Source organism: Pseudopodoces humilis, chromosome 5, assembly GCF_049639895.1.
Source record: "Pseudopodoces humilis isolate 2021_Gansu_Grassland_sample_001 chromosome 5, ASM4963989v1, whole genome shotgun sequence".
NCBI lineage: Eukaryota > Metazoa > Chordata > Aves > Passeriformes > Paridae > Pseudopodoces > Pseudopodoces humilis.
The window spans coordinates 25,011,121-25,034,015 of NC_142204.1; the positions used below are offsets into that span (position 1 = coordinate 25,011,121).

General features: G+C 43.7%; 1 protein-coding gene across 1 annotated transcript; it reads left to right on the top strand.

The window, feature by feature from the left end:
• The first annotated feature begins 106 nt into the window (after window positions 1-106).
• On the top strand, window positions 107-22,695 carry ACO2 (aconitase 2). Its single transcript, XM_005527663.3, has 18 exons — window positions 107-214; window positions 5,850-5,992; window positions 7,047-7,305; window positions 9,473-9,565; window positions 11,506-11,664; window positions 12,213-12,363; window positions 13,638-13,742; window positions 14,005-14,096; window positions 14,380-14,485; window positions 15,588-15,745; window positions 16,796-16,869; window positions 17,554-17,665; window positions 17,842-17,964; window positions 18,168-18,323; window positions 20,265-20,456; window positions 21,267-21,399; window positions 21,707-21,828; window positions 22,190-22,695. Exons 1-18 carry the CDS (start codon window positions 179-181, stop codon window positions 22,331-22,333), a joined length of 2,358 nt encoding a protein of 785 aa, XP_005527720.1. The 5' UTR covers window positions 107-178; the 3' UTR covers window positions 22,334-22,695.
• Window positions 22,696-22,895: the final 200 nt, after the last annotated feature.

Here is a 22,895-nt window from a genome sequence, read left to right on the forward strand (position 1 = left end):
TCCATCTCTAACCTTCCCCCGCCTAGAATAGCCCCGAGTGACAGCCGAGAACCCCCTCCCTGTCGCGGGTGTCTCCCTGCCAGGACCCGCGCGGCCACGCCCCCCCGCTCGCGCCGGAGATGTCAAAGGGGCGGTGTGACGCCATCGCGGCGCGACTCCATCTTTGTCAGTGAACAAAATGGCGCCGTACTGCGTGCTGGCGGCTCGGCTGAGGGTGAGCGGTGGCAGCGGGCGGGGCAGGCAGCGGGCGGGACGGGCGGCGGGGATTGCGGCCGGGACAAGATCATTGCCCTCTGGGCAGCCGGGAGGGCGGCCGCCCGCCCGCAGCCTCGGGGTCGAGCCGTCCCCGCCTCCGCGTGTAGGTCAGCGTGTCCCCGATGCGGCCCCACGCCCCGTTTCCATGGCGATGGTGGGGCGGCCGCGGCTTTGGCAGCGGCGGCGGCGTGGCCGCTGCTCGGGCCCTGGGGCAGGGCGTCTCCCGCCACCGGGCCCGGCCGGTCAAGGTGAGTGCAAGGTGAACGAGGCGGGGGGGGCGCGGCCTGGCGCCGCCGCCTCCCCGTCCGCCCGGACCGCGCTGCGGTGCGCTGGAGTCGCTGTCAAAGCTCCGGGCCTAACAGGGCAGAGAGCCCGGGGGCGTGGGCCCGAATGGTGAAATAAAAGGTCTTGCCCCGGGGCAGGCATTTTTCTTTCCTTCATCTTGTATTATTTCGCCTTATGGGCGTGCGGCAGCACAAGGTGACTGACCCTTTGTTGTGTGAGTGAGCTGTCTTTTGGCTACTTTGCTTCAAAAACCCTTTTAACACAAACAGAGGCCCCTGGGTGACAAAGATGCCAACATCTCTGTATAAATGGGAGCTAGGAAGGCTGAAGAAGCAGGTGGGTCAGGCACATAAATAACCTTTTTTCCCGGGGCTGTGATAGTGGCTCTTGCAGTCTTGTCTGTCATGACCTCTAAAATTCACCTTTGCCAGTAATATGATCTTGACACAGAGATTGCCTTCCTTGAGACTTCGTGTTTAGTGTCTACTCAGTAATAAAGTTTTCATGATCTTTTAAAGCCTGTAAGGCAAATACGAGGTGCAGTTTTCTGTTTAGGGCTGCTAAGGGGATAAGGAAGCCTTTGCTCCCCTGTGATAAAGGCAGCCAGCATAACTTCTCAGTTTGCCACGTGTGACCTTGGCCAATTCATTACCCTTTCCTAGGGAACTGAAGTAAGAATTTGGTTGGCTTTTAGTATTCTGAAAGTCTTTTGTGAATCTTCATTCCAGTTTTGTTATTACTGTCTTACTTTAGAGGTAGATGTTTTCAAAAAGTATAGGGGTTTTTAAATTTAAGTGAAAGTTACAGAATAGCACCATTTCAGGTTGGTATATTTGTTCTTAGTTGTTAAATAGTTTTTAGTTTGTACTTTGAACAGAAATGACTACTCATAAAATGAAGGCAAATCTTTTATTAGGGTAATGAATTGGTTCTCATTTTATGGTGTGACATTGCATGAGAACAAGTAGTCACTTGCTAAAATTAATATTGTATTATGCAAAACAAAGGCTGTGCTGGCACAGTCACTATGGGGAATTTAGTATTCCAGGAGGTTGTCATCTATTATCAGGCTCAAGGTGCATATTTCTTTCCTTCCTGTGAAGAACTAAATCTGTAATCAGTTTGATGGTAACCAAACATGCCTCTAGGTGATGTCTTTAGGAAGCAGGGTTTTTTTGCCTCTGTGTGGCAGACTAGAGATTAATAAATATGCGCATCATGTTGTCAATCACTGTGATAGTGCCAGCATTGACCATGGCACATATTACTGCTATTGGTTCTGTTTACCTCCCATCCTGGAACTGTTTTGGAACTGGAACTGCAGAGAAAGCTTGCTGCTGAGGAAAGTAAATTGGAATTAGCCTGATTTGGACTGACTGTCCTATTTAAAGTATAGTTCTAATACCCTCAGGGGGTCAAGATCTCTTTTCTGCCTACCTGAGATAATGCTTTTAGTAACATTCCATTTTTAGAGCCACATTGGCTGACGACTGACTGAAAGGGAGGACTGTAAAGCTCTTAACTGCCTGAAATATTGGGTTTATTGAGGGCATTGTGGGTAAGTACTGAAATTATGCATGGGCAGCTTTGTGTATCTGGCAGAAATGTTGGCCAGGGCTAAAGTCATCTTCAGAACCATAATTTTGGTTACTATTTTGAGGTGGGTCTAGAAAATGAGCCTGCATTTACAATTTGATTATACCACACTGCTTTTTTTTTTTTTTTCATTTTATTTTTCTTTTTTAGGCTGAATCATGGTGAATGTTGGAAACTTGGCCAGTGTTCTTAGATGAGGGAAGATGAGGAAAGGTGGTATTTCGGGTTTCAGCTGGGATTTCTAGGACAGATTTCCCAGATAGGAGTGCACGTAACACATTTGCTACTCTTTTGAACATGAGCTTTTGCTCACTGGGCTCATCTGCCTTACTGGCTGCCAAAATGCAAGTTATTTTCTGAATTCAGACTCCACTTGCATCTGGAACATTCACTGTAGTGAGCTAAATGCAAGATAGCTGCCTTAAAATCTGTAAAAGAGCAGTGTTAGCTTCCATACAAAGATTTCAGAAATAATGACCCATTTATTAGACTGGCTTTCTTCCGTCTTTTAAGGAAGCCTGTCACCTCATAAAATACCAATAGGCTTAGGAGCCCTGTAATGATTACTGCCATTCCTTTTACTGAAATTTGAACAAGGACATGCAAACTGGAATAAGGGATTCAGTGCCAGGTGAGAGGAGGTCACTTGGCAGCTTTTGGTCAGGCTGGAAATAAACAGTTCCTGGATAAAAGGGTAAATTTATAGATTGGTGGCTGCTTGCTTCCCTTGGCTGTTGAGCTCAAGGCACTTCTCACTACTTATTAAAAAAACACCATGGAAGCCCTCACAAAGCATTAGTACATTCCCTCTCAGAGAAGAGTGAGAGGGAATGAAGCTGGCAACTGTCAGGCTTGTGACTTTTCCTTAATCTTGTACTTCTGCCACCCCATTTCTGAGGATACAATAGAAGAAGGACATGCATGGAGAATAGACAGGTGTGATGAGTGATATATTGTAGATTCTTTGAGAGGAGAACTCACACTTTCAAACCAGGCAGTTTATGCTTGGCGGTGGGTGGTGGTGGAACCTTAGACTGCCAACATGAGAACAACTATATTGAATCAAATTAATTCCCAGCAGAAATATGGGGTTAGATTTATATCCTGGTAAAATGAAGATGGTGCTTTTTAATTAGGTGGCTTTTAAAATTCTTATGTAGAGAAAAATGATTCTCTAGTCTCTCTAGATTCTCAGCACTAAAGCTGATTGGTTTAGGCAGTTATTTCCCCTGGGTCATATTGGCCATTACAGCAACAGACCTTCAGCTTTCCAGACTTCTCCAGGTCCAGACAGAATCCTTCATCTTAAACACGCTCTCTTCCTGCTTTTGGGTAGCCTGAAGCTGTGATCAGCAGGATTCAACTACTTTGTATTGATGATTTCGCAATTACCAGCTGAACACTGATGTAGTATTGTGAAAAAAATTACATTTACTTGTGCCATTTCATGAAGTGAAAAGACCCATAGATGTGTATATTCAAACAGAAAAGATTTTTCCTGAATTTTGTGTGAAAAGTTTTGTTGTACTTCTTTTTGGAGAGCCCTGCTTCAGATTTCTATTTTAATCAGCTTTGGTCCCACACAACACTAAGATGCTATGAAGCCTCTGCTGTTACTTTTATTTGCATATGTGTTCTTCTCTATGATGAATTAAGAAGAAATTACTGCATTAAACCACAATACAGTTCCTGGCCTGGGAAAGAGATTATTTTTCCATGAACAGTGATTAAATATCTCAGTGTTTTTTTTCAAGCCCCTCCAGCAGTTGAAGACTTTCACAAGACAGTGAATATCTTGTAAGGTAAAAAAAAAAAAGGCCAGAACAAAGCAAACAAAAGTTACGTGGCTACTAGGTAAAGAGCAGCTTTGCCTAGTTTGTATGTTAAACAAAGAGAAGCTGGGTGGTGTTTGATTGGGTGTGGGTGGTTGTTCTGGGTGGTTTTTTTGGGGTTTTTTGCTGGTGGAAGAAGGAACGGTCTTAAGTCTGACACCTGTGATAAGTTCTGAAAGTTCTAAGATTAAAGTGCAGCACAGTGAAATTTGATGACTGGGTTTCCCATGCACTCATGGAGGAGCAGTGCCCTCTTTGTACCACAAGGTTCACTTTCCTCAGATACTCTTCTGAGTATCTGACAGCGTTGTGCACCTGCTGGAGGTCTGTACTGCTTCTACCAAAAGCTCTTTGTGTAATGGCTTAGGATAGTTTGGTAGAAATGCAGACTTCACCCTTATTGTTAGTGCACCGAGCAGGGTGATCTTGCCTAGCTTTCTCAAAATTTTTGTTGCAAAAGATACTAACAAATGTTATCAAAAGGACAATAAAACAAGAGACTTGGCTAAAAATTGGTGATGTCTCTTTGATCGTGATTATTTCAGGCAATCCTTTCAATACTGGTAATAAGAAAGCTGGAAAAAATATTCACTTGAACAGGTTTAAAGAATTAACTAGTTTTCTTGACAGTGGTAAAAAAACCAAACCAGTGGTAGGTACAATGATTGTATTCTGAACAAGGACATGCAAAAGAGGTGTTTAGTGTAATACTGCTACATTTATTAACCTGTATTTATCAAAACTTTGTAACTCTGAAGTAGTGGATGAATAGAAAAAGTGGGATTAAGATTAAGGTGTAATACTGGAGGAGGAAAACAACTCTGAACTCTTTTCTTCAGTCTGTTTCCAGACTTCTAATGCTGATGAGTGAGACTTTGAAGGCATGTAAGAAATGCATGTGCCAAATCCTTGGAAGTTTTTATGGAGGCTGCTGGCTGACTCACTTTTCAAAGCTGCGTGAGAGCTTTTAGCCCTCGGCACTGACCTGTCTCTTTCAGGTCAGGTGCTGTAAAGGTGCCTCACCGTAGCTTGCCCTTCTCCTGTGTTCCAGAAAACTGTCTCACTGTGGAGGCTGCCAAGTGAAATTTGGGCTATTTTTTCCCCTGGCACTTTCTGCTGATGCGTTCAGCTCTCGGTATAGTTCACTTATCATGCAGTTAACTCACCTGTAGGATAAGTGCAAGGCTTTTTGGAGGTGAAAGGTGAGGGTGCTGTTAGAGTGAGGAAAAGAGCACCTGGATCTGTGCAGCCAGGGTGGTGGAGCTGGTGTGGTTTTTTCACATCTTGCTTCTCCTGCTGTGTGTTACATTGTAGACCAGGCCCCTACACCAAAGTCTCAGTCTGATTTTTAGTAAGTTTTGTAGCAGTATGGAGGGATCCTGCCTAGGAAACTTAGTATGTGATGGCAGAACAGAGGTGTGTCCACTCAGACTCATGCTGTGTCACCTGCCAGTCCTTCAATGTCAACTCAATGGCAGCAAGGAAACACAAACCAGGAACAGCATTGGCTCTTCTCCACCATGACTCTAATGTGTAAGGAGTATGGCAAACTGGTGCTTTCTTGAGGATTGGCTTCACATTGCCTGAAAGCAGATTTCTCATTTGAAAGCATAAGGTATCTGGTGCAACAAATAAAAATGTGGAATAATTTAGTAAATGCTACCTGTTCTGGGTACCTTGGTGTACCCAGATCTGTATCTGTTTAAGATAATATGCAGTAATGTGTGAGGAAATGTATTTGGGTGTCTTTAAAAACCTTTGCAATTTTTCTATTCCTCGGTCTGTAAAATCCCAGTAACAAAAACTGAAAAACATTTTTTATTGATATGTTACAGAAATTCACTCTGCAGGGCTCCAGTGCTAATACTCTCCTTTTTTCAGCATGCCTTGAATAGTGGGGTACGACGCTACCATGTGGCTCCTGTCCTGTGTGCGCGGGCCAAGGTGGCCATGAGCCACTTTGAACCTAATGAATACATAAATTATGAAAAGCTGGAGAAGAACATCAGCATTGTCCGTAAGAGGTAAGAGTGTAGTAGGGAAGAAGGGAGGGGTCAATGTATTGAATTGAGCTCTGCAATGACAGGAGATGAAGAAAAAAATGTCATGGGGCCCTGGTACAAGGAATGTTTACTAGGGAAAACAGCACTGAACAGAGGCAGTTGTAAATATAGTGAAGGATGAGTTGTAGTGTCTCCTCATGGTTGTGGGGCAGTGTGGGAAGGATTGAAGGATATGATGAAGCACTGCAACATGCAGAGAACCAGGCCAGCGCAGAGGAAGTGCTAGAAAGAGATCCATCCTCTTTGTTTAATACCCTTGTTGAGGAGTCTTCACATTGGCCCTTGCTTCCTTCTGGGGCAGCAGCACGTGGGCAATGGTTGTTATAGGTTAATGCTTCTTTGAGCTGTGTTCTGCTGTAGGTGTTAGGCATGGAACAAAGGGCTAAGAATTCATAGCATATGTAAACATAGTGACCTTAATCTGCTGATAGAGGCTTGTGTGCCTGCTAATTTGTTATTCCTGCTCCACTTACTGTGGCAGTGGTTTGTATGACTTGTCCTTCAGTCTTTGTGTCCCGTGTTAAATGCAGTAGCTCTTCTTTCAAGTTGTTGTGTTGATTTAATTACTTCTCAGAAGATCTTGCTACATACATAAATAGATTCCTCAGCTGATACAGCTGCAGGATGAAAGGTCTGAGGTCATGAAACTCCACTTAGTTGTATTTGCTGTGGGATCTGGTATTTGTGATTTGAGGCTGACCTCTTTCTCACCTCTACATTTGCTGTTCTGAAGTATAATTCAAGAAGTGAGCAGTCAATGTTTCTTTTACTGTATAGGAAGATTAGAAAAGAAAGCATAAAATTACATAAATTTATATGTTTTTGAACTTTATCAACTGAACCCTTGTTTTAACCATGTGCCAGTTGATATTTTAGTGCTGTAAGAAGAGCATGGAGGTTCTGTGTGCTAATAGGTCTTAACAGTCTGAGCAATGTAGGGAAGCATTCTGTTACATGCTTAAAAGGGCAAATGTTGAAGTACACAAGATGCAGATACTAAAATTATTTTCCCCAGGCTCGACCGCCCTCTGACCTTGTCTGAGAAGATTGTATATGGACACCTGGATGACCCAGCAAAACAGGAGATTGAGCGCGGCAAGACCTATCTGCGCTTACGGCCGGACCGTGTGGCCATGCAGGATGCCACAGCTCAGATGGCAATGCTTCAGTTCATCAGCAGCGGGCTGCCAAAAGTGGCTGTGCCTTCCACCATCCACTGTGATCACCTCATCGAGGCTCAGTCAGGTGGTGAAAAGGATCTTCAAAGAGCCAAGGTCACTGTTGCAGACACTTAACTTCTGTTTGAAAATGTCCTTCCAGTTGAAGGAAGAGCTTATTTTAATTTTTTCCCCAGAAGGACAGCCAGAAACCAGATATGGTAATAGATTACCTATGGCGGTCAGCTCTGTAGGTCAAATGCAGCAAAGAAACAGACTAAATGGATTTTGGGGAATTTTTCAGCTCAGATTCATCCATTACATGGTTTGCAGGACCATAAAATGTGGGAAAAGCTAGTCTTAAGTTGTTACTGATAGAAGCCCAGATCATGTATGTTCTGGAGAGAGAAGATATTTCAGCTAAAGGAGAGAAAAAAATTATTTTAAAGGGGAAGAAAGGAAGTCAGATTACTCCATGTTGCAGTATGGCAGTGTGAAAAACTTAATGAACATATGTCTGCATTGCACTGGTGTATCCTGTGAGGGGGAGGCAAGTAGTTACTTTCCCAAACCATTTGCTAGTGATTATCTGAAGAGCAATAACTGAGTCATGAGCAGCTTTCATGGCTCATGGGTATAGTATAAATGTGTGTAAAAGTATGGAGGATGTTGGGTTTTATTTGGGAATTTCAAAGTGTTGTTTGTCCAACTGCTGATTCACTGCCCTTCTTAAATTTTCTATTCAACTGTTTTACTGCTTATTCCTTCCCAAAAGAGCTTCTGTAATATATAGACACGTTTATCTCTGACCATCATACCACAATGCATCTGCTAAGGAAATCTTGTTACTCCGAGTGGACTTAGCCTAAGTCCACTGTCAGAGCCAGGAAGTATTGCACCCGGAATGTTGATATCAGAATTTACAAACAGTAAACAGGGGACAGCTGCATAATTTTAAGCTGGAACATTTTAAGATTTTAGTCCATATCTATTCTCAGAAACTTGTGGTGTTGAAGTATCTGCTTTTGGCCTTCTTCAGTGGGCCACAATAAAGCAGCTTGCACCACTCAAGAGTGATTTGGGGAGTTTTTGCTCTGCTTGTCTCAGTCCTAAGTTGTGCAATTAACAGTTTGAGACTTAACTAAATCAGACAGTTTCTTTTCTCCCATTCACCTCCTGTTTTCCCCTTTCCCCTATTCCTGCATATATTCTCAATAGTGCAATTATATTTGCTGCAGCCCTGAATTGAGCTGAGTCCCTTCTTTGCCTTCCACTCTGAGCAGAGCAAGTAAAGGTCCTGCCTTCTTCTGACTGGCTTCTGTTGCTGCCAACTGGCACACAATGAATGCTGGCATGCCAGAGGGTGGTTTGGATTTACTGGGGGAGGGATGCACAAACAGAGTGGAGTGACCCAACTCCCAGTGGAAAACGAGGCTTAAAGAGCTGCTGCTGCCTCTTGGGAAACTTCAGCAAATGTGCGCTGGGACAATTCTTCAATTATCTCGTTTCCTCTTTCCCTTTATTCTGAAGCTTAGCTGCATGAGAACAGTCTTTAAGAAATTCTCTTCTTCTAGTGCTTATCTTATCTACTCCAGCACTGTTTTGCCAAGAACTGTTAGGATATAATAGTGTCATACTTCCTTGGCAACCATGGTTTTTCTCACAAGCAATTTTCACGGTGTGACCTCCACCAACAATAGTGACAGTGCAGCAAGAAAGGCAGCATTGTGTGAGTCTTAAAGAGGGGACTTGCTCGAATGACAAATAACACTCACCAACTCCCCTGGCAGTGAACAACTTCCAGTTGCATTTCTTAAACTGTAAAAATAAAGCCAGAATATTTATCTAAGGGATTTGAAATGTCTCCAAAGCATCTGTATAGGAAAAAGAACACCAGGTAGAGAAGGAAGGAGGGGCTAGAATGAGTGAGGGAAACAGATTTTAAAAATCCCCTGTGAACAGAAAAAATGAGCACAGCATTTTTAATGCCTTATTGGCAGGGTTTTCCTTAAATTGTGCTGTTTGGAAATAGAAACTAAAAAAAGATGGTTTTAGTAGAGCTACAAGTGGGATGAAATTAAATGGCCTGTTACAACTGTCTGTCAAACAGTCTTAATCTTAACCTTATGGTTTAAAAATTATGTGCACCTCCCTCCAGTTTGCTGCAAAGCTGGGAAGCAAACTACAGGCAAGCGTGTGAGAGAGGGGGATGTGTTTGAACAACTTTTGATGTATGGAAGAACAAAATGTGGTACTAATGCTCTGTGCTTCCCTGTGTGAATAGGACATAAACCAGGAGGTGTACAACTTTCTGTCATCAGCTGGTGCCAAGTATGGAGTGGGATTCTGGAAACCTGGGTCAGGAATCATTCACCAGGTAAAGTGTGTGTGTGTGTGTGTGTGTTTGCAATTCTTGAACACGCAGTGGGTCTTTCACCTTAGGTTGGAGAGAGAGCTCAAGTACAAACCCTTAGAGAATTTCACCAGTTTAGGGAGACAACTTGATTTGCTTGAGGCAGGCGAGGTTTCTTACTTGCTCCCTCTCTGTAATCTTGACAACAGTGGGGGTTTTTTTTAAAGGTTATTTTAGTCAAACTGTAACCTAACGTGTGATTAGGTAGTGCCAACAGCATGCCATGTGAATCACAGAAGCTTGAAATACCTTAACTGCTTGTGGGCTGGCACCTCTTAGTACAATTGAGACAGTGAGATGAGGCCATGAAGCTGGCTACATAGGGTTAATATGAATTGCTTTTGGTGGTAAGGAAAGCAGCCTTGGGAACATACTTTTTTTAGGATTGTTTATGTATGGATAACATGAAATATCTGTAACACTCAGAAGAGTATATGAGGATACAACAGAGCAGCATACTTCAAGTACTCAAGAGTGGCAACAGATAGAGTTGCTAGGTGAATTTGAATAAAATGCAAAACCGTTTTCAAGTCTGAGATTCTCTTGTTATTACATTAGAACTGAAAAAGAATATGACAGTCCCAAGATAACTTACCACTTAATGAGACTTTTTGTTTTTTTAAAACTGACACCTCTGTCAAGATGTCCCTAACTTGATTGTGGTTGGTTAGCTTAGAGGGTCCAGTAGTCATTTTTCATTGTTCCTCTGAGTATCAGGTAGCAAAAGTTGAAGAGCAGCATGAAGCAGAAGGAGTGGAGAGGAAAATGGATGACTGGTAAGCATCCTGTAAGCAGGGAACTTGTGACCAGGTGCAGTCAAGAGCTGTCTGCTGTGTTTTCTTAGCTGCAGAGTGAGTTACTAAGGTTACCTTAATGTGATGCAGTAGATGAACTCTTCAAAAGGTTATGGGAACACCTCTGGTCATTTGTGTTCTGAAACTGGTTATAACATCTGTCACATGGCAACATAGCTCCGTGCTGTGGTTACCAGTCTTCTTGTGGCTCACTGGCTGGAGGAAACTGATCCTGTTGCTTCAGAGTACAGCTCTGCCAAAGTGAGGCCTTGAGAGTGACCTTTCTCACACAAATACATGAGTGTGGCTACAAGATGTAAAGCTGAAAGTTCTGGAAGCAAAACCTTGGTCTTTTTGGTAAAGGACTGCCTTAGTTCTGTTCAAGCTGTTCTGTGATGCATGTGGTGTGAGTTCTGTGCTTCCCAGAAAGGCTGTCCCTAGTTCGTGTGGCACACATGCAGTGAGAAGTTCATTAGCTTGAGTTCTCTACAGTGTTGTTACCACAGAAATCTCATTTTTTTCATTGAAGAATGGTTTTGTGATTTTGTTAATAGTTGAAGAGTCTTGCATGGAACTGGTAGCAGCAGTAAGGGAAGGGCAGCCTCTTGGTGTCTTGGTGAGAAGTTCTTCTATGTAATTAAATTTTGGCTGGCAGCATGGATTGGAGGAGCCTGTTGGTATTCTACTGCTATGGGAGCATAAAGGCTACGGAAGGTCTTGCTAGCATTGGATAAGTGAACTGACTTGCTCAGCTGTTCATTAAGGATATGGAGATTATGGAACAGACTCTTGAGCCCTAACGAAGGTGGCACCTTAGCAAAAGCCTAAACTGGAAGGAAAAAAAGGGGGATTGTTTTCTAATTTTTTTTATTATCCTGGGATGAGCAAGGATCCTAGAGCTGAGACTTGATACCTTGTTCTGTTATTACATCCTCCACAAGGAATTTGAAACAGAAGAGGATTTCCAATTCAACCTAAATTCAGTTATTTTCTTGCTACTGAAATCTGCAAATACAAACTCATCTAAACTCTTGTTCTTGTTTTCTTTCTGCTGTCTTCCCCCTCCTTTCCCATGAAACAAGCAAGCAAACAATCCATTTTTATTTTCAGATCATTCTGGAGAACTACTCCTACCCTGGGGTTTTGCTGATCGGCACAGATTCACACACCCCCAATGGAGGTGGCTTGGGGGGAATCTGCATTGGTGTCGGTGGAGCTGATGCTGTGGATGTCATGGCGGGAATCCCTTGGGAGCTCAAATGCCCAAAGGTAGGAGCAGAAGGAATAGTAAGTGTCACAGTATTGTCACAGTACAGCTGTCCTGAGCTGGACAAGGTAAATCTGACCATAACACAAATCAAATTCCGCTAGCCTAGTTCATGCCTGAACAAGTCCCTGGATAAGTTACAGGGGACCCTCAGCCATCCCCATTCAAGATCAGTAGGAAGCACATCACTGGCCAGAGATCTGGGCGGAGAGAGATCCCAGCCAATGAACTTCTAAACCCAGGAGTTTTGAATTGAGTATAAAAATGAGCTCTGAACAATAAATGAGGCTGTTTTGTCTCATAAGCATCTGGATCTTGAGTTGTGGATTTCGTCTCCCCACCCACAGCTGGCATGTAACAACTAAATTTTGATGCCAAGGGTGAGAAGCATGCTGTGTAAGGAGCATGGATTTTCAAGCACTAGGTATATAAGGCACCAGATACCATTGCAGTGTGATAGGAATATACCCCACAGGAGAACTGTACATTGTTACCTTTCTGACAGGAAGTGATGTCAGTATTTTTTTTTCCCCTCATTGATGTTACTCAGGTTATTGGTGTAAAACTGACTGGCAAGCTCTCAGGCTGGACTTCTCCTAAAGATGTGATCCTGAAAGTGGCTGGCATCCTCACTGTCAAGGGTGGAACGGGCGCCATCATTGAATACCATGGGCCGGGTGTGGATTCAATCTCCTGCACAGGTAAGTCAACACAGATCTCTTATCTGAGTGGATTGTTGGTGGAGCTGGGTGTTGAGCTATCTGTGGAGGGTGGGAAGGGAACCAAACAAGAAGTACCGAATGTTTTCCCTTAGGCTTGCCCAGCAGTTTGTACATGGCAAACTGGAAGAGTGGTGTAACAAAATAGCATTCCCTCTCAGTGAGAAAGTGACTTCTCTCCATTAAATCTTCTTGTGATTTTTGAGAACATGGAGTGGTTAATTGTGAAGAATCCTGTAAGATGGTGTGTCAAGATAAGAATAAGGGTGGATGTATTCCAGGGTATACTTAGAGGGTGGAGATGTCAGTGATAAAAGAATGACATTTTAATTTCAGCCTAAAATAGGCTGTGAATAGAAAAAAGAAACAGGTTAATGGGAATATATATGTGACATCCGCTAAACAAAGTGTAGAGGTTCTGAGACCAGAAAGCAGTTTGTAACATGCAGTTTATACAAGCTAATTGTGGATCTTGGCTGCTGAATTTGAACTAGCAAATATTGCAGTTCTCTGTAATGTGCTAGTTAGGACCAAATTACAAGAAATGTGTCTTCCTTTAGTTTGAAGTGCAGCCTTCAAGCTGGACTTCTCTCAATTTGCATGACTTGGCTACAGTTTGGAATACTTGGTTTTACAAACTGAGAGCCATTTGGGATTTTTCTTCTATGAAATCAGGGAGAATCCGAATCAGAGGAATTTTATATCTGTTTCTATCTTATTAAATGTAAAACAGGAGCTTCTACAGCTTCATTGTTTTGTCCTTGAAAGGGATGGTTGATCCCAGTGCTGTGAGCAAATATTTGGGATTTTTTTTATTGTGTTCCATCACTGGAAGCATTTTATTCAGCCCACTGAATTTCTCACAAATGTCTGTCTCCTCCAGTAAATATAAATTAGATGGTAGGGTGGGACAGGACACTCATTGCAGGTAGCAGAAACACTGCTCACTGCTGTAAATTATTTGATGCTCAGTGCAAACAGGGATTCCTTGTTATCCCTTCCACTGTCTGCAGGTATCAGTGTAACTTTTGTCTCATTCCTTCCACAAGAGTCTGATTGCAGTATTGGTCAGAAACGTAGGGGGCTAAGCCAGCTGTTATGTTGTCAGTGTCCTCTCAGCTGTGGCTTTAGGTTTCTGTGGCTGATGCCCTGATCTCTCTTAGCTTTGCTGCCTTTTGCTTGTACTGACTTCTGGAGAATTGGGTGGCTTCGGACTTTCTCCTTTGACCCTGTGGTCTATTCTCCCACTTCTCTAGGAATGGCAACAATCTGTAACATGGGGGCTGAAATTGGAGCTACCACATCGATCTTCCCTTACAATGAACGCATGAAGAAATACTTGGGCAAGACTGGGCGAGCTGGTAAGAGGATTTGGGGATTGAAATGGGTAGAAGTATGGGTTCAAGTGAAGGTGTATTCTAGGAGCAGTATCCTCCTATGGTGTTGTCTGATGTGAGTTTTGACCTTGTGTGGTCCTGTAGGTAATCTGCTACAAGTAGGGAGTCTATAGATGAAGTGGCTGGGGAAATATGAGGTGGACCCCCATGTGTTTGGTTGTTCTAGACTTTTTTTTCTCCCTCATACTTGCTGCACTTTTCAGATGTTCCTCCTTTCTTATTCCAGATATAGCTGCACTAGCAGATGAATTCAAGCAACACTTGGTACCAGATTCTGGTTGTCAGTATGACCAGGTGATAGAAATCAACCTCAGTGAGGTAAGGCTCCCTTTCTTCTTGCCATCTTGAATGCTGTGACATGACTCTGCTTTGTTTGAATGAGGACCAAACTAGGAGTTTGATGCAACACCCCTGGTGCTGTGCTAGAACATGTAAAGTACATTCAGGTCTGCTTCACTGACAGCTTGTGCTCCAGTGTTCATGTAGGATTATCCTAGTTAAACAACTTCCAGATAGAACTGTGAAAGGAATTGATTTGCTGCTGTGTTTTGGGGTTATTCTTTGCTACTGTGATTTCTGACTTTGTCACTGTTTCTTAAAGCTGAAACCACATATCAATGGACCTTTCACACCAGACCTGGCGCACCCTGTGTCAGATATTGGTGCTGTGGCAGAAAAGGAGGGCTGGCCTGTTGATATCAGAGTTGGTGGGTAGCATTTGCTCTTTCCTCTGCCTTCATACTTGTGGCATAAACATTGTTGTCTTGGGATAAGCTGTTGGTCACTTAGCTTGGGATCCAGCTTTTTCACTGCTGCTGTATGTCCTTTGACTTTGGTGCAGTGTCATCTCTTCATGGCCATATGAATTTTCTGGGAAAAGTACTGACCACATGGGCCAAGTGTGTAGGATGAGATCCAGGATAGCAGGAGGGATTTTAATCTCAAGAAGTAGACCAGGTTTTCTTCCATTTTTGAAACTTTTGAATGTTTGGATTGACAAGAATGTTACCCATTGAAGATGGCTTTTGTTAAAAGTCTGTGCCATGGATTTGGCTGTTGCAGAGATTTGTCAGGAGCATGATTGTCAGCACTCACAGCAGTTGGCTGTTGAACTCTTGGGATGTAGTCAAGTTAGTACTTGCTGTCCTAAAAAGCAGGCTTGGAAATTTATGTACTTGCTTTTGGGATGGTAGCTTGTGGGCTGGCTTCTCAACTCTTGCTCATGGAGTGTAGGAAGGAATGAAAAGAACAGAAACACAATGTAAAGCCATATCCCAGGTGGGAAGTGTATTATATGATAGTGTTATGAGTAGGATACAGTTAGAGCAGCTGTAACTGAAAGAGAATTTTTATTTTGCTGCTTAGCACTAGAATGCTGTTAGGATGGTACAGCGTATTCTCATGTGGTCTTCAAGGCATAACAAAGATATTTCATCATTTCCTCCATTTTTTGCTGTCTTGATTTGAAGCTTTTTCTGTCTTTGTGGATCAATACCACTCTTTGGTTATTTGCTTAACCAAGGTGCAAGTAGGTGACACTCAGGTCTTGTAAACCAATAGCCTACTTAGATTAGACTAGTGACTGGGTAGTGTGTTGTGACTTTGCAACCTCCAGAGCTGGGCAGGGGATTGCTTGTGACCACAGTATATTGCTGGGAGGCTTGGCAGTTTCAGTACCTGAAGCCCTTTCAGATTCCTTATCAACAGAAAAGGTGGTTGTCCTTTGTTCTTCTGGGAGATGGGTCAGGGAGAATCTTCCAAGTACCAGGGCTACAGTAACCACCACCCTGTTTCTGTCAAACACCACAGGCTTGATTGGCAGCTGCACCAACTCCAGCTATGAGGACATGGGACGCTCTGCAGCAGTGGCAAAACAGGCGCTCGCGCATGGATTAAAGTGCAAATCCAAGTTCACAATCACACCAGGGTCAGAGCAGATCCGTGCCACCATTGAGAGAGATGGTTATGTGAGTATGGCTGCTCTTTGCACTTCCAAACAAAGGGTTATATTCTTCAGGACATTACCTCAGGGGGCCAGAGTTAACTAATGGAAACCTCCTAAACTTTATCTTCACTTATTGCTGGAGGTGCAATAACTGATGTAGTAACTGGTCTTGTGCTGCTGTGCCTGTGGGTCCTGCCATCATCTTGACAGTGTTTTGACCTGATATCTTTACTACCTGGGCATTTAAGAACAGGATTAGAGCTGAGCAAGGCCAAGGCAGTTTTCAGGAACTAGGGCCCCGAGGAGATAGCAGTATGCATAGGAAGGGACGCCTCATGCACCTGGGATTCTGTAGATGGCCATGGCTGACAAAGGGCTGCAATCCACTTTTATCCCAATATATAAAGAGAGCATGCCCTTTTATTGGAAGTTGGTTCCTAATTTAGAGCAAACCTATGGCAAAAATCATACTGGCTTTAAAAGGAATGTTTCTGTTGAGGAACCATTACCTACTTTCTTCCTTTTTTCTGTACAGAAAAAGTTGTTTTAATTAGCTTTACTATTTAGTAAATTTTAGATGCTGTCATAGTGTGAGGACCAAGACTTTACACATGACCAGCCAATGCTTGATGGCTCTTCCAGCAAAGTCCTACCTTTCAAGCCATACCTTTCCTTACCAGCTGCCCCCTTAATTGAGTTGTTTGCTGAGTAGACTGAGCAGGCACACATACTTGCCTTCACTGTTGCCTCTCCTTACATGGACAGGAAGTCTATAGAATATTAATCAGACCAGACACTGCCCTTCAGTTAAATGTCCGTAAGGAGTTGGATTGCTCAAGCTGAAGCAGGTAGAGAATGGGAACATCATGGCATGTCATCCTGTGCTCTGCCGCAGTGTTAACTTACAGTCTTACTGGGGTCAAACCCCATGTACTTATAAAAGTGAGTCAAAACTGAAACAAAGAAGAGAATTTTCTCAGGCTTGGTGCTTCCTGTCTTCTTCCCCTGAAAGACCAACCCCAGAAACTCATTCCAGGCATTCTACAGTAACAAAGTTGTTTTCTGCCCCCAGGCAAAAGTCCTGCGAGAAGTTGGAGGGCTGGTTCTTGCCAATGCTTGTGGGCCATGCATCGGCCAGTGGGACAGGTAAAATGAAAGATGGATCTAACTCTAGCTTTGTATCTTTTAGCTCCCAGAATGCTCTGTTGAAGCCTGATTTGATTGTAAATACCACACACTGGTAATTAAATGTTTAAAAACTAACTGACCATAGCTGTCTGATAGGTATTGGAGGAGGCAAAAAGGACTACAGAGTTATATTGAGCCTTTAGGTGAATGAAGCTGCAGAATGGACACACATACTTTTTGTAGAAAACAAAGAATGGGGAGAAAGATTTGTTGTCTGTGAGAGGGTGGACTGAAGTTTGTATGGTCCTTTTAAAATGGGAAAAGTGAATTGGTCCAGCTTTAGTCATTGGAGTGGCAGGGAGCATAATTCCCAATAGAAGGGATGGGAGGCACATTCTTAAGTTGCTTTATCACAGCTGACCATGGGATATCCAAAGGCAATGTACTTAGTTGATTATTGTTTAGGTAGTTCAACGGTGAACAACCTGGGCTGAGAAATCTACTGCAAGAATCAGTATTTGACTTGGGTTTGCATTCATTCATTTTGGGTCTGTGCTTAAAGGATGAAAACATGTACAGGCACCAGCTCATGTTTCTTAAGGTGGTGACTGCTGCCATAACCAAGGTGGGGGATTCTAGCAGTGAGACATCTAGAAGCAATACTCTATTTGGATCTGATGAGCATGTTTGCTTCTTTCACAGGAAAGACATCAAGAAAGGAGAGAAAAATACAATAGTTACATCCTACAACCGAAATTTCACGGGTCGCAATGATGCCAATCCAGAGACTCACGCATTTGTGACCTCTCCAGAGGTAAGAAACAGACAGAGGAGGGGCTATGGAATAGTTCAGGGTGCCTGCAGAAGAGGCCCAGTGTGCCTTGTTTAGTAGCTTGGCTGGTGGCTTTGAGACCTAGATGTTGGGACTTTCAGATGAAGTGATGGGAGATAGAATATGCCTTTAAATTGGTCTTTTTTTTTTCCTTTCAGATTGTCACAGCCCTGTCCATTGCTGGCACTCTAAAATTCAACCCTGAGACAGATTACCTGACAGGAGCAGATGGGAAGAAGTTTAAACTAGAGGCACCTGATGCAGATGAGCTACCCAAGCTGGTAACTGCTCTGTCTGGGGGCAGAGGGAGGGAAGACCTGACACTAGCAGTGTTTTATTTATACTGAGGGAACTTAAATGCACTGACCTCTCTCTTGACGTGTGGTGGTAGAGCTAGAATGGGTGTAGTTGCCTGTATTGGCTTGTTCTTCATGTGCTGTTGGGGGATGGCTGAGGCTGATGGTTTTCCTCTCTTCTTTGGAAGGAGTTTGACCCAGGCCAGGACACCTATCAGTACCCTCCCAAGGATGGCAGTGGGCAGCATGTGGATGTGAGCCCCACCAGCCAGCGTCTCCAGCTTCTTGAGCCCTTTGATAAATGGGATGGCAAGGATCTAGAAGACATGCTGATCCTCATCAAGGTCAGGAACAAAGTGGGGGACCATCAGCTATGACAGGTCTGCTTTAACAGGGGTTTGCACAGCAACTGCTAGAAGCTTTGGATGTACCTTTGAGATACCTGATTCCCTCCCCTACAACCACATTGTTATGGAAAGGAAAGCAAGGGTCTTCCTTTCTTCCAGGTGTTTCTTTCTCATACTTCTTTGTGTATAATTAAATGACTCTTCTCCTTTGGGCTAGTGGTTTGCTAATACCATGCAAAAGCAAGCTTGTTATAGCATGTAATACGATCCTGCCCAAACCATGCATTCTGCAGAATTTGTTGCAGTTACAACCTGCAATGGAAAGGTGGATGGGTTCTTTAATTAGCATTTCTAATACTGACTGTTTTGAGATGTATTTTATCTGAAATGAGGTCGTTGGGAACTTCTCATCCATCAGTATGCATGTTCTCTTCCCACTTTATAGAAAGAGAAATTACTTCACACTTGTTAAACATTGCAGTTTGGTCTTTCAGTGGAGACATGGGTTTCTCCTCACTGCCTGAGGTGAGTTAACAGATGGAAACTTCAGTTGATATGGTGAGGGGTTCTGAAATGCAATCCCTTATGAACGGACCTTTGGAAACATTCCTGATTCTCAGTGACAGGAGTTGGAGGTACTCCCAAGGGCCATACTGCTGTGCAAAAGTTTTTGACACAGGCAATTCCTTTATTAAGCACTTCAGAACTTACCAGTTAGAAGGAAGGCCATTATCTCTGGTTGGGAATTCTGTTCTTACAAGCTGAGAAGGCTTATGTGCAGTTTGGAAACTTAGAGGGTAACACTTGGCATCTTGTTGAAGTTCCCCAGCAGGGAGGCTGTGCTGTAGCAGGAAGGGCTTAATTGCTTTTTGTACCTGAGCAACCTGCTGCTGAGGGAAGTGAGGACACAGCAGGAGATGCAATGGCTAAGCTAGTTTTTGTAATTTACCCTTTGGAAAAGGGATGTTCTTCTTACCCAATGGATGCAGAATGACCACTGTGTTCTGCTTTAGCGTGCCTTGATTTTGTAGCTGATGTGTTTTTCTGGGGTTTGTGCCTTTAAAAAGAGATGTGATGATCAGAGAATGAGTTAGGTTGGAAGGGATGACAAGGGGTCATCTGATCCAAACTCCCTGCTCAAGCAGGGTCATCCCAGAGCACATGGCACAGGATTGTGTCCACATGGTTCTTGAATATCTCCAGTGAAGGAGACTCCACAACCTTTATGGGCAATCTGTTCCAGTGTGGTGACTGACAATAAAGAAGTTCTTCCTCATGTTTAGGTGGAACTTCCTGTGCCTCAGTTTCTGCCCCATTGCCTCTTGTCCTATTGCTTGCCAACACTGAGCTCCACTTGGCTCCAGCCTCTTGACACCCCCTCCCTTCAGTTACTTATAGATACTGTAAATGAGAGGTCCCCTCTCATTTGTCCCTCCTTGAGGCTGAACAGGAGACGCTCCAGCCCCTTAATGGCCTTTGTTGCCTTCCCCTGGACCTGCTCTAGGAGCTCCATGTCTCTCTTGTATTGGGGAGCCCAGAACTGGACACAGCACTCCAGCTGTGGCCTCACTAGGGCTAAGTAGAGGGAAGGATCACTTCCCCTGACCTGCTGGCAATGCTCTTCCTAGTTCACTCCAGGATACCATTGGCTTTCTTGGCCACATGAACACACTGCTGGCTCATGGACAGCTTCCAGCAAGTCAGCCCTCAGCCTGTGCTGGTGCATGGAGTTACTCTTTCCAAGGTGCAGGACCCTGAACCTGAACTTCAGACAGTTCTCTGCCCACCTCTAACCTGCCGAGGCCTTTCTGAAGGGCTGCAGAGCCCTCTGGAGTATTGACCACTCCTCCAAGTTAATGCTTCACAGTTAAAAGTGTTGAGGAAGGGTCAAGTACATTACTCCATCCTGAGACATTCTTTTCTTCTACTACAATTTAGGTAAAAGGGAAATGCACCACTGATCATATCTCTGCAGCCGGACCGTGGCTTAAATTCCGTGGCCATCTGGACAACATCTCCAACAACCTGCTCATTGGTGCCATCAACATTGAAAACGGCAAGGCCAACTCTGTGCGGAATGCATTAACCCAGGAGTTTGGCCCAGTCCCAGACACAGCACGCTACTACAAGGTGAGATGTTCGTGTTTTAAGACGACGTTTACACTTCAGGCACTCTGTGCCAAGAATAAGGATCTCAACCTCCTGCTCTCAAGTAACTGCAGCTGCAAATTCACTCAGCATTGGGGCATTTTATTGGCAATGACTGCAGTTCCTGTAGGAGATTCTGTCCCTACCTGCTATGGGGAAGAGGGAAAAGGATCTCGTGACTCAGAAGGGACCAGAAATCATAGACAAAAAAGGAAGAACTCCTTTAGGCTCTACACCTTAGAAGGCATGGGTATCATCAGACTTAACTAAATCTTGCCTTCTGGAATGCTTCACCTATGACTAGTCTAATGTTTTAATAAATTACAGTCCTATACCCTTTATTCTTTAACACTAAGCTTCAAATTTCAAGAAATGTCCTTTTACCCTCTGGACAACTTGGCAGTTGTTTCTGATAGGCTCTTTCAGTAGAGAGAAGTTAAAATTTTCCATATCCCTTCCAGAAGTAGAACAGAGGTCATGGCTGGTGCAAACACTGGTCTGGCATAGCACGATGGAAGGAGAGATGGCAGGAAAAGGAAAGAAACCATTTGCTCTGGATCCCAAGAGCAATCCTCCTCAGCCCTTGAGAGCAAGGATGGCAGTGTCTAACTGCTGTGAAGCACTAAACTCCTTCAGTTCTCTCCTTTCTGAGAACCCAAGGAGGTCTTCTGGGAGAAGGTGTCATAGCGTAGCAATGTCAGTGAAGTACTGTAATTAGATGTGTGTGGGAGTATTTATTGTTAATTTCTCACTTGAGTGGCTGCACAAATGTAAATATGTCTTTTGTCACAGAAAATGGGTGTCAAATGGGCAGTTGTTGGAGATGAAAACTATGGTGAAGGATCAAGCCGGGAGCACGCAGCATTGGAGCCACGTCACTTGGGAGGAAGGGTCATCATTACCAAGAGCTTTGCCAGGATCCATGGTGAGTCAGGCTTCCCCTATGGTGTTTGTAAACAGGATGTGTTTGGTTTGAGTGGAAGTGGTGTTTATACCTTGCCCAGGGCTCAACACCTACAGGCATGAACCCTCCTTGCTGACAGATGGCAAGGTGCCTCCTGTCAGGAGTCCTGTTACATAGCTAGTTAGATATGCCACAAACAACGGGTATGTTGGTTTTGCTACAAAGATAGTAATTGTTGCTGGAATAGTACTCGGAGAAGCCCTGGGCAGCCAGAAGGTAATCCTGGAGTGGGATGTTTCAAGTGTGGCTGGTGGTTTGTTTTCCACAGAAACCAATCTGAAGAAGCAAGGTCTATTGCCTCTCACTTTTGCTGATCCAGCAGACTATAACAAGATTCATCCTGTGGATAAGCTGAGCATCGTGGGGTTGAAAGACTTTGCACCTGGAAAGGTAACTGTCTGGGTGTCTTGTCGTGCACTTGGGGACAGGGATGTGCCTCTGATGGGATCAATGTTGAGTTGTGTGCTTGTGAGGCAGCACTGGCACTGTTGAGACATGGTGGGCGAGGAGATACAGGGCAGGTCAGAATCAGTGGTGTTCTGAACAGTTAAGAGATACCTTTGTACTCTGAATTCCTGGACTTGTTGACTTAAGCATGAGTGTTCACTAGAAGGAACTGCAACCTCACTTCTATGTTAAGATCCACTCTGAGGTTTTCAGCCCTTTAAAACCATGTAGGAATTTTCCTGTGAGAAGCTAAGATAACCTCCCTTGAAAGAGAAGGGAAAATAAAACTGTCTTCTTCCTTTAGCCTCTGAAATGCATCATCAAGCATCCCAATGGAAGCCAAGAAACAATCATGCTGAACCACACCTTCAATGAGTCGCAGATCGAGTGGTTTCAGGCTGGCAGTGCCCTGAACAGAATGAAGGAGCTGCAGCAGAAATCAAGCTAAGTGCACACAATGCCCCAGTGCACTGGACTCGATTCAGCTTTGGCATTTTCATGAAAGTGCAATTCCATGCCTACTGTTTGGAATAAATGTCTGATCAAATGTAACCATAGCTTTCTTTTTGTTATGGTACTTCCTCTTCACTGACACTATGAAAAGGGAGTGCAGCTAGGCTTACTTTTGTCTTTTAAATTCCCCAGCTCCCTTTTTCTATTTTGGCTCAATTTCAGTTCTCCCACAGTTATTTATATTTGGAAATAACCAGCGAAGGTGGGTTTGTCTGCTCAGTTGGTTGTTTTCTGCCCATTCACTTTACTGATGGCTAAAGACTTAAAATGAAAATAAAGAATGTGACCATCTCTTTTGCCATGTGTTATTGTATTCATTGTCCTAATCCCTGTCATTGTTGCTGGGAGAGTGGGAAAGAACTTCTTGTAAATCATTGCTATATGGAGAAAAAACCCAAATTGAACAATAACTCAGTATGGTAAAAAAAGAACTCTCACAGCTGTTGTGGACTGTTTAGCTCTTGACATTAACCTACTGCCAGCTACCCTTATGATTA

Excerpts from the sequence above, each read along its gene's own strand:
- ACO2 (XM_005527663.3), top strand. The coding sequence starts at position 179 with ATGGCGCCGTACTGCGTGCTGGCGGCTCGGCTGAGG. Across the intron at positions 17,666-17,841 it reads CATTTGTGACCTCTCCAGAG|ATTGTCACAGCCCTGTCCAT; the intron begins GTAAGAAACAGA and ends TTTTCCTTTCAG. Across the intron at positions 20,457-21,266 it reads ACACAGCACGCTACTACAAG|AAAATGGGTGTCAAATGGGC; the intron begins GTGAGATGTTCG and ends CTTTTGTCACAG.